Source organism: Pyxicephalus adspersus, chromosome 8 (assembly GCF_032062135.1).
Source record: "Pyxicephalus adspersus chromosome 8, UCB_Pads_2.0, whole genome shotgun sequence".
Lineage (NCBI taxonomy): Eukaryota > Metazoa > Chordata > Amphibia > Anura > Pyxicephalidae > Pyxicephalus > Pyxicephalus adspersus.
Genome location: NC_092865.1, coordinates 61631062 through 61642475, shown reverse-complemented (window position 1 = coordinate 61642475; position 11414 = coordinate 61631062). Strand labels below are relative to the sequence as shown.

Genomic DNA, 11414 nt, shown 5'->3' with positions numbered 1-11414 from the left:
TGTCCCTGATAGGTATGAAATGATAATCATTGATAATGGATATCAAATGTAGGTCACCAGAGGATTTATACTAAGCATGAAATGTATATGTGACCTTCTATTGTAGGCATGTTTAAATTAGTTATATAAATTACCTGTAACTGACGAATGCTTATTCGCAGATCAGATTCATTGAAGCCATATGGAATGTTCCATCCAAGAGGACCAAACTTCTTCCTTTCCTGGACCAAAGCATGGAAGAAACACACCCCGAACAGCAGCTTCTCCCATATCTAAAGACATAGAACATTGGATTAAAATATATACATAGCCTGTTACTTTAAAAAATTTATGGAGTGTTAGCCTACTTTTTCTTTCTTTTTTTTTAATTATAAAAGTTCTCACCTGTTCTTTCTCTGGGCAGCCATTGAAGAACTCAGAGTCAGAGATGGGGTCAGTGAGATAAGATTGTAGTAAATTGAGCCTTAGTCCTGTTGGGGGTTCATTGGTCATCTTAACTCCATTCTGAAGAATGGTGACTGGAAACTGAGGAAATAGTTGAGGTGTAGGTCATTAGCCAGTCAAACAAAACATGGACTACATCATTTGTAAAATGTAATTGTTATATTGTGTACAAGTACTGGTAGCACTGTATAGCACTAAAACTTAAGAAGACATCTCCATTAAAATACTATGACCCTGTCTAAATGAAAAGGAAAGGAAAAAGACGGCTTTTGTTGGCACAATACTGATAATTACTCATCATGGCATATAGTCACATATTTTTCAGCTGTATACATATAAAGTTATAGTGTATATGCAAACAAACACAAGTGGTTATTTAGCTAGGTATCCAAAATATTTGGGTGTACAGTACTTTAACATGATTATGTCTCGTCCCTAACGCATTTCGCACACTGGCTTCTTCAGGGGATTTTTGAGACTCAATTGTGTAGTACTGAGATGATGATGAGAAAAGATGTATTGTTCCAAATATGGGTAATTCTCAGTTGTACTGAGCTGGGTAGCGTTCCTATTTATTGTAGCATGATATGAGTTTTCATGAAAGATTCTTGGAATGTGTAATATTCTTCATATTGGAGGAGATAGTAAGATATAGTAGTTAGATTTTGGAGGGATAGTTATGCTTTTAAACAACAGAGTTTTTACTAAACTTAAAAGGTTTGTCTATCCTTTTATGCCATGTAAAATGTCTGAGTTTAGGTATGCTTTAATTTCCTATTTTGTCTCCGGAAGAAAAGGAAAATCTCTCTCAAGTGGACACAGATGACAACATAAAAAACAAAGGGGTTGTAATGCATTTTTACTACTGGCTGTACATAGACTGTCAAATTGTGTAATTTCACTGTGATTATTTATAGAATATCACTGATCCAGTTACCTTTGGCGATGGGTAACTAGTTAACCAGAGTCTAAAATCTGGGTGACATGTTTCACTAGTGAACTCCTCACAAATCTTCTCCAACGTTGGCATCCATGACACAGCCAGGTGACAGTTCTGCAGACAAACCCAAGTCCCATTGGCTGCAGCCTCTTTAATCATTTTTGAAGCTACAGGACCCTGTCCTTGTCCAAGAGAGATGGCCTGGAACTTTTCGCCACCTCCCATGTTCTTGTCATTGGCAAATTTCAATAAACCTAAAACAAGACAATACATTGTATCACATTATTGTTAAGACATTAGGCCTGATTTAAAAACACTCTCCAAGACTGGGGAGGATACACTTTCATCGGTGAAGCTGGGTGATCCAGCAAACCAGGAATGGATTTGGTCCAGGATTGAAAACATTTGCTAAGAAATAGCAAATGACCTTTAAGAAATCCATTCCATGTTTGCTGGATCACCCAGCTTCATCGATGAAAGTGTAACCTCTCCAGCCTTGCAGAGCTTTAATAAGTCAAGCCCATTGGATAAATTTAAATAGAACTCTAGTATTAAAATATGTTTTTTTTTTTAAATAATAGGAGAAAAAGATTGGTGGTGCATTTCATGTATCTGTGCATACAGTTATTAAACAGTCACTTGTACAACATTTTCCAAACTGGTTTGTATGTTGTAAATGTGGATGCTTCCCAATCCTTTAATGTATCTGCATCTTCTTTTTCCCCATTCTATCCAAAACTAAATAAAGAGAGATTTTAGTTGAAATTCTACACTAGCTTTTGACAATAAAAAAGTATTTATCAAGTTTATGACCTTATTTCAGTAATACTTACTTGCCATTGGATCAGCTCCAGGTGATAAGACAAAGATTAGAGGAATTGTAGAATTGGAATCCAAATAACTTTTTGATAAATCAAATGGAGGTGGCTCAACAAACTTCTTCCCCAGTTTGTCAGTCACATAATTGGTCACAGCTGGGCTGATCTATATGGGGGACCAAGTGGGTCATATTAGTTTGGTAATATACAAGGACAATCTAAATATTCTTATTCTCTTACATGATTATAATAGGTTAGCAATTAGTTAACTCCTTGCAAAAATAAATTCAAAATCAAGTAACACTTTACTATGTACGTCACTTTCCAACATTTCATCCTCCCCACACCCCAGGCCTTTGTTTTTCTCACCTTATCTGGTCTCAAGCATCGTAGAATGATCATTTTCTGAAGTTCATTCAGTTTTTCATTGAATGGACTAGGTAAAGGAACGCTATGTGGCTCTCTGTTGTCATATATTTTGTGCCATTCATTGGAATTTCCTATGAAGTGTTCCCTGGTTGAACAAGAATTTTAATAATTATATTGAATTTAGGATCTTTTCACAGATGTCTACATGCTGATTTTTGAAGATCAGATAACACATATAGGCAAACATTGATTGTTAGGATTTAATAGATTTGCAATATATGGCAGATTACTGACCTTGCCTCTGGAAAGGCTATATATTCTGTTATACCAGGTACTTTCACTACTGGTAATCCTCAATGCAATGTAAAACTTTCTGACCAACACTTAAAAAAAGTATTTATGCCGTCAAGCCTGCCCATTTAGTTTTCAATATATTTGGGACATATGGTTATCTCAATCTCATATCTGCATCCCACTGGATAATAAAACATTGATTTTTTTGCCCCAACCACCACCTTCAATTAGCCTGATTTATTAAAGCTCTCCATAGCTGGAGAAGATACACTTTAGAAAATTAAAGAACCTGGGTGAACCAGAAAACCTGAAATGGATTTTTTTAACCACCTGAGCGGTAAGCCCGAGTGTGGCTCAGGGTAAAAAAAAAAAAACATTCGAAAGGGGTAATCCCGAGCCACACTCGGGGTAGCTAAAAATAAATAAATAAAGCCTTACCTGGTCCCATCGGCATCCTCCAGTGTCCTGCCATCCTCTGGCTGTGTCCTCTTCGTCGATTTATCCCCCAGGGAGAGCGCTGACGTTTCCAGGAGTTCCTAGTGACGTTGGTGCGTGCAGCCGTCGCTGAGAGAGCAGTGGGAATTTCAAATGATTTTGTATTGCATTCAAACAAAAATAACTGTATTGAATGCAATACACTGAATTTATGTTTAAAGGAGGTACATTGTCTTTCATTAAAATGTATTTACATTATAATATATTAGTGGGTATAATAAAGTTTGAAACACAAAATCATGTGAAAGTTTACGATTTAATTTCCTAATACTTTTTTTTTTTGTTTTTTTAATTGATTATTTTGACATAATTTTGTGTTTCACACTTTATTATACTCATACTAATATATTATACTGTAAAAATTTTCATGAAAGACAATGTACCACTTTTAGACATATAAATTCAGACAGAAATGGACGGCCCAGGAGGTTAAAAGTCATTTGCTATTTGTTAGCAAGTGTATTCAATCCAGGACCAGATCCATTCCAGGTTTGCTGGATCATACAGCATCACTGATGAAAGTGTATCCTCTTCAGCCTTGGATTAATTAGGCCCAATGAATCTGCTTTTGTAGTTTAAGCTTGATTTCATTCAATCTTAGCATTTATAACCCACCTTTAATTATTTAAATGGATATAGGTCAAATGTAAGCTAAAAAACATTGTAGCCATTTACTCTTTATTAGTGTTAACATTGTTATTTTATTTGCTACTTCACACTACCTCAACACTTCAAGACAAGCAAGTTAAAACTACTGTAAACTCCTGGGTACAATAAATTCTTATGATTTACCTTAAGCCTTTGAATGAATTTAAATCACTAGCACGACAAATCTCATCCCAGCTTTTTTCTGGAAGCCAAGATGGAGCTGGGTTGGCCACATTATTCTGCAGGCCTACTCCTCCAGTCAGTAAGAACATAAATTCCTGATACTCAATTTCCTTTCTGGCCCTGGAAAGCAATAATCAAATATTTACATATATATATATATCCCTTATACTGTGGGTTATAAGACATGCTGGTACCCTGAGGGAACTGGACTTACATGAGGAGGTTGCAGCAGAGTAAGAAGGAAAACAGGAGTTTGTCCTTTTCAAAGAGGGATCGACACACGTTGCAGTATAAATTGTAGGTAAAGTGGTCATTTAGATAACGAAGACGTTTTTCTAAGATTTTGGATTTGTTGCTGAAAGAGATAATCAGATTACATAAAATGTGGAAATCATAAAGGAATCGATTTAACCTTAAAGAAAATATTTTACTCAGTACTATTTTCTTTTCTAATTTTTATTTTCAATTAGGTAAAAATGAAATAAAGCACATAGACAAGACATAAAGCATACTACTTGCAGCCAAGAATTGGAGCCACACATAAATCTAAGAAAGAAACTTAAGTCCCTGAGATCTGAAGGAGTCAAAAGAGGGAAAAAAAATCCTTCCACGTTGCTGGTGTAGAAACCAAAGTTTTAACAGGTTGAACTCATACTGCCACATAGAGACACATAGAGACAGTGCTGCACTGATTTTGCCACCTTGGCTACCAGTACCTTATGGTCGGGTTCACATTGCTGATTTTCACACATGGCTTTTGCATTGCTGTGTTTACAGTTAAACCACTCTGTCCATAACCCAAACCAAACTGCTAGTGAGTAGTGCAAGTTTGTCTTACTCTTGTAAATGGTGGATTGAAGTGTACAAATGCAGAGGGGGAAATTTCTATTTTTCAGACTTTCCACCCCAAGTTTCATGGCTGAGTGGTGTGGCTATGACACCTAAATAGTCAGACAGTTGACCCTGGGGGCAAGAAATAGAAATCTATCTCTGGGAATTACACTCCCACTCTTTAAGGGTTTATAAACCTATAAAATGTCTTACCTGTCTTGAATAGAGTTTATGTAGAGGTTGACAAACCAGTTGAGGGCATACTGATACATTGGGTCAATGTTAGCCAGGTCAGCAATACTAAAGAAGAGGACGGATGAATGCTTAGCAATAGGCCTGTAGCCTTCTCGAGACTCTGCTATCTTCAGTTCAGTCTTTTCTGCAATCTACAGAGTTATGAAACAACAGAATAGACAGAATATAATCTAAATGACTGACAAGACTATGCCAAACAGCACAAATGTAAATACATCAAATGAAAAAAAATAGAGAGAAAAGCATAGAATGCAATTGTTAAAATTATACTGACCCCAAACAAACATGTAATAGGTACAATAAACAATTCTGAACTTTAGACTTATTCTGGACTGAAGGTTACAATGACGTCCAGACAATACTTTTTTAGGGGGAGACAGGACAGTACCCATGTACCTTCCACGTAGATTTCCTTTAATGCTAACCTGTTGCTTTTTGGTAATCTCATTGGACATGATCTTGGCAGAGTCTAAGATCTGGATAGCACTCTCATCTTCCAAGATGTTTCCCTCTGAGGACTGTAAGGTCTCAAGTATTTTGTCTTCAATCTCCTTTAGCTGCTTTTTATTAGCAGCTGACTGTAGGATCAATGCATTTCTCTCTTCTTCAAGCTCTGGTCTATAAAACAGAAAAAAAGAAAAGGCTCCTAAAACCAGTGTTTGTTCCTTTCTTTCAACCAATTCCCTGTCATCCTACTAATGCTCTTGGTATACACTAAAAGAAAAATCAGGCTGCAGATAAACATCAGTGAGGTAGATCTGGGGGTTTAGCACAACACATTTGTAGGATCATGGAAATACTTATTCATCACTAATAAACAAAATAAAAGTTTTTATAGCTGGATAAATTATTTAATTATTGCAGTACATAGTACATAGCATATTTTAATATATATCCAAAAACATCCTTATGATTGTACCCACCTCTCTTTTGCCACAACAATCCCAAGTAACTGGTCTTCCAGACCCTCTGGGGTGATCATAAAGTTTAACAAGGAGACTTTAGTTGCCAATTCAGGCAGATAGTGTGGATTTCTGAGTTTAGTTGTCATGTAGAATCTAAAATCATTTGAATATTCAATAATTGTTTCTCCAAGTCTGATACAGTCCATACCCCCTGAAAATGACAGAATAAAGCCATAAAAATTAAATTATTCAGAAAACTTAAATAGAGAAGAACAAAAAGTGGATTGTGATGTCTACATTGTACTCTAGTCACAATTCAGCTTGGATGAACATATAAATACACACCAAAAGTACATCAGTAACAGACATGGCCTACTTGTGCGGTGGCCAAAAACCTCTTATACAGTACAGCTGGACATCTTCTATATTATTGAAGAAGTTATGTAGCTTATAAATGCTGACTGTTCAGTTTTATTGTGTGTACATACTCCATTATTACATGCAGCCATAACATATATAAATTATCTAAATCCAGTCTACAAATATTACGGCTAAAATATTTGGTGTACTTTACCTTCATCTGTCCCCGACAGGAAGCATTAAAAACAACAAGAATATTACATCATTGAAATTTCACATTGTAAATAAGTCATAGGGATGTACAAAGAGACTGAAATCATACCCTGTTTAAATGTCTGTTTTAGCAGTAATGGCTCCAGAGAGGGGTCCAGCTCTTCCCCAACATTCTCCAGAAGAAGAGGAGTACCAAACTGGATACAGTTCTCCAGAGTCCGCATGTAGTCTGAATCTGTTAATTTAATCACACTCAGCTGGTTCTCTCGTTCTGAATTCTTAATCCATTTGTTTGCTTGACTCTGGGGATCGATCATTAATGGCCTAAATGACAGAATATTTATATTGATCACTTAACTGGGAACAAATTCAATATCATAAAAATGACTGAAAGAATTTGATGTGCATTTAAGCTTTGTTACTAGTACCGGTTACATACCATCGGCGTGAGTTGCTCACAATGACCCCATTGTCTATAGAGAAATTATCTGTTGGTAACCCAGCGATATTCCAGGCTCTTATTTTAATGGGGTCTCCAAGGGTCTTACTCAAGGAAAAGTCCTCAGAGCATGGGATCATTTTACTCTAACAAAAAAAGAAATGTAGAAATATGAGTGAATGTCAAGAAACAGTCCACCTAAAATTTATGCTTTCATTATAGGTAGACATTGGTAGGCTGAATTACTCAATGGGCCTGATTTATTAAAGCTCTCCGAGGCTGGAGAGGATACACTTTCATCTGTAAAACTGGTTGACCCAGCAAAAACCTGAAATGGATTTCCTAAAACTCAATTTCAATCCAAGACCAGATCCATTTGAGGTTTGCTGGATCACCCAGGTTCACTGATGAAAGTGTATCTTCTCCAGCCTTGGAGAGCTTTAATAAATCTGTCCCAATGGCATTTTATATTTCTTAGGTCCTTTAACTAAAATATCTCCCTGACAGAGCATCCTTTTTCTTTTTAACTGAAAGAAAGTTAAGCTTCCTCAGTAGAAGTCTATATGCGGTACAGAACATTGTGCATCTAGTTCAGTGTGACCCTACGAATTTATTTACGCCTACGCTTTAATACAAATGCAAAAATTTGCTATCTTGTTAATAGGTACCTAATTGTTACGCACATTGGATCTTCCTCATTCAGAACAATCATTTGTAAATATCTTGGGTGAAAATTTAGAGTTTATACAGCTAAGCTCAATGGCTTTTTAAAGATCTGGTACGCAGGATCTCTATATGATCAAGATGAACAACCGCAGTTCTTTTAAATGAGCCTCCCTCTCACCTTTCCCACTCCATTAAAGTGAACTGTGTTCTGTAGCATGTGCGTGTGTATATAGCTTTTTACTATACAGACCACTTCCACTAATAAACCAGACAGCTATATATTTAGCCTTTAGGTTCCCTTTCATACATTTGTCAGTGGAAGAGGTGTCCCCAATGGAAAATGTCCTCATATTTTTTTTCTAATAATGGCTAAAAACTTTCCCATTCCCATTTCCCCATCCCATTTCCCATTTCCCCATCCCATTTCCGATTTCCCATTTTGTCTGAAAATTATAATGAAAAATTATAATTAGGATATAGAGGTTGCACAGTTGCACAGTTGATACAATAATACCATAAAAAGCTAACTGGCTGGTAACACACGATTGTAAAGAAGGAAACTACTTACTTTGCAGAGTTTGCTCCAGTCTTTAGTACATTCTTGCCGGAATCCAGCAGTAAAAGCTCCCAGGTAGGCAATGACACCAGCCGATACAAGGACATCCCCAGTCAGATTATCATAAACATTCTGCAGAGAGTCTGCCGCATTGGACCATCTGGAAATGTTAAAATGTATTGTATAAATGGAAAAGTATAATAGAACTATATATAATCTGTTAAACTATAAAATATTACATGGTGAAAAATTGTTCCTCTAATCGAGCTTAGTTGACCATAGACAAGAGTTTTGTCCATGTTCTAGACAATAGAAAATTGTCCATGCAACAAATATACTTTTAAAGAAACCCTCACTGACCTTTTTAGCTGCAGCCATTGTGGAACATTATTTATACGCAAAGTTTTCTTTTCTCTCATTCATTTATTGCCTGAATAATTTTATTGCTTCTGCTGTAAACTTTAACTGCAGCTCTAAGGGTAATTTGGGCATTTTTCTTGTTCATTGGGGGAACATTTTTTAAGACTATTGAAACAGTTTAATGTCCATAACTTAGACAGAGCTGTAATTAAAATGAATGCATACTTGTTTTCCTAATAGCTTATTTTGTTCAGACACAAAACAGATATAAAGATCAGTAACAGTAAAGTAGCATATGCTGATGCAAAGTCAGTTGTTATCCTTATCACAAGAACAGTTTCCTTTATGTACAATCTCACCTGTGTTTCTCCCCACCAAGTCCTCCTATCAACTTCTCTGCACGTTCTAGCTTTTTAGCACATAAATCCACTTGAAATTCAAGCTGGGCTTTCTCCTCTGTTTTCTCGCGAAACGTGGCTTCCAGGGCTGCTAAACGATCCTCAACCTCTTTAAGCTCTGCCCTCTTTTGGTTCAGCACTGCCATAGTCTCCGCCAGAGATTGCTCAGCTTCCAGTAACCGAGCTTTCTTAGGTGCTACCACCTGAAAAAATTCACTGGATGAATGCACTTCCAAGACTTAATTAAAAGGAAATAAAAACTATCTTCTTCTCAACCTATTCATGATACATATGGATAGCTATTCATTTATTGTGCCATCCTTGTAGATACACAGTATTTCTAGTTTTTCACTTTGTAAGCTTATTCTTTCAGATAGATGGCTACTTCTTCTCAATGTTCCTCCATTTAGCTGCCATTAGTTTTTACCAGTTTTACTGCTTGTTTTTGTTTCCTGACTGTCACTTGTCATCAGATATGCCATCCAGGTACTTGAAGCATAATTCCCATAAAACCATTGGTGGCTTAGGTAAAACTTGTGCAATCCTTGGTCTTGTGTTCCAAAGCAAGTCTTTTTTTCTCTACTGGTAACTTGCGGTTTCTACTAGTCCACTAGTCTATTCCATTTTCTAGGTCCCTAGCTAAAATCAATGTCATTTATATCTGCTCTGCAACTTCCAACTACTGATCCTCTGTGGTTATTGATTATTCATATATCAGCCATGGCTTATGTACCAGTGTTTTGAATAATAAAAACCCCTGAGCTTATTTGCAGCTTCCAGCTGGTCACTAAACATACAAAATACATTATTGTACCATTGTACCACTTGTACAGTACTGCCCATCGAATACCTTTGCAACTCTGTCATAGACTTCCATGGCGAGAATCCACCTGCACAATCCCTCAGCCGCTGATGAAGCTTTTGCCACTTTACCTGGATCAAAGTCAGGATTGGTGATAAATTCACTGCGGATCTTTTGCATGACTGATACCTGTAGACAAGAGTACACGTGTTCATTCTCTCCAGCAAACATGATTTTGGATACTAATTGGTGGTAAATATCACATAACTAAAAGTAGTTGATTATATTATAAATTATATTATAGGTAAAAAAGGTAAAGGTAAAGTTTTAACTAACCTTTTTGTGTGCTAATACCAACATGGTTCAAAATATGGGATAACAATTAGAAACATATTTAGTAACATAAATGTGTAACTGAGCAGACTACTTAGGAACAACACAATGAATGTATGGCTGTGTGTGACGTGTATGTTAGTTATGAACTAAACTAAAACCTAATATATTGTTGATTACCAGTCCTTAGTTGGCATTGTTGCATGAAAAAAGAAAGATAATGCAGCCACCACATCTATGGTGCAATACATTACAGTTTTGTTCTTAGTTCTTAGGTTTAAATGCTAGTGGATGGATTTACAAATCTCATAAAACAAAACAAAAAAAAACAGTAATTAAAGGCATACTTGAGGGAAAATCAAAAGTAATTTTTAGTATAATATGATGTCTTGTTAAAATTTACCGGAATGTTATCTTTGTCATATTCTCGGAGGTCTTTCAAAAAATTCATGTCTCCCAGAAGCCTCTTACTAGGTCCCCAATAATCAAAGATCTGCAAAATCCAGAAATTTTGTTTTACTTTCAAATAAACTACATTAACTGGTTTCTTGTATAGCTGCCTAAAGCTTAGCTATAAATAACAAGAAATGGAAAATAAGTTAAATTGTTCATATAGCATTGACTTTCCAATTCATATTTCAAATACAATATGGGGCAATAAAAATTAGCAAATGCGTTTACCTTCTGCCCAGTTCCAGCTGGATCGTTTATTTTCTCTGGCTTGATCTCTTTCATGACACAAACAGCTTCCATAACAAGTTTTACGCCTGAAGGTGGACTCTTCATTGTTTTTACAATGGTGATATCTGATGGCTGAAATGATACACGGAGTTCATCAGTAACTGAAAATCAGCAATGGCAGATCCAACATTTCTGTCTTTGCTGTATCCCTTAACTTAAATTCCCTTTGGTGGGCCAGATAGAAAATCAATATAACATTCAATCCAATGTGTTGTCAAATGTCAGCACTAATTTTGAAAAAGAGTTTGGACAGTTTGGACAGTTCATCTGTCATAGCTTCAAGAATTCTTGTAAAAATCTAAACAACCATGTAAATACAAGGTCATATAAGTATGCCTTCTCTGTTCTACAGTCACACATTGCT

At 36.1% G+C, this 11414-nt stretch overlaps 1 protein-coding gene across 1 annotated transcript in view; it reads right to left on the bottom strand.

The window, feature by feature from the left end:
- The window catches only part of DNAH12 (dynein axonemal heavy chain 12), a gene marked incomplete in the record, with an annotated part of 69691 nt that overhangs the window by 12287 nt on the left and 45990 nt on the right, over positions 1-11414 (bottom strand). Inside the window, 17 exon segments of the mRNA XM_072421221.1 lie at positions 135-272; positions 385-525; positions 1382-1638; positions 2218-2368; positions 2572-2716; positions 4153-4311; positions 4406-4546; positions 5236-5408; positions 5703-5895; positions 6201-6393; positions 6865-7079; positions 7195-7340; positions 8429-8576; positions 9136-9377; positions 10025-10165; positions 10713-10802; positions 10991-11122. Coding sequence (XP_072277322.1) covers positions 135-272; positions 385-525; positions 1382-1638; positions 2218-2368; positions 2572-2716; positions 4153-4311; positions 4406-4546; positions 5236-5408; positions 5703-5895; positions 6201-6393; positions 6865-7079; positions 7195-7340; positions 8429-8576; positions 9136-9377; positions 10025-10165; positions 10713-10802; positions 10991-11122 — 2805 coding nt within the window.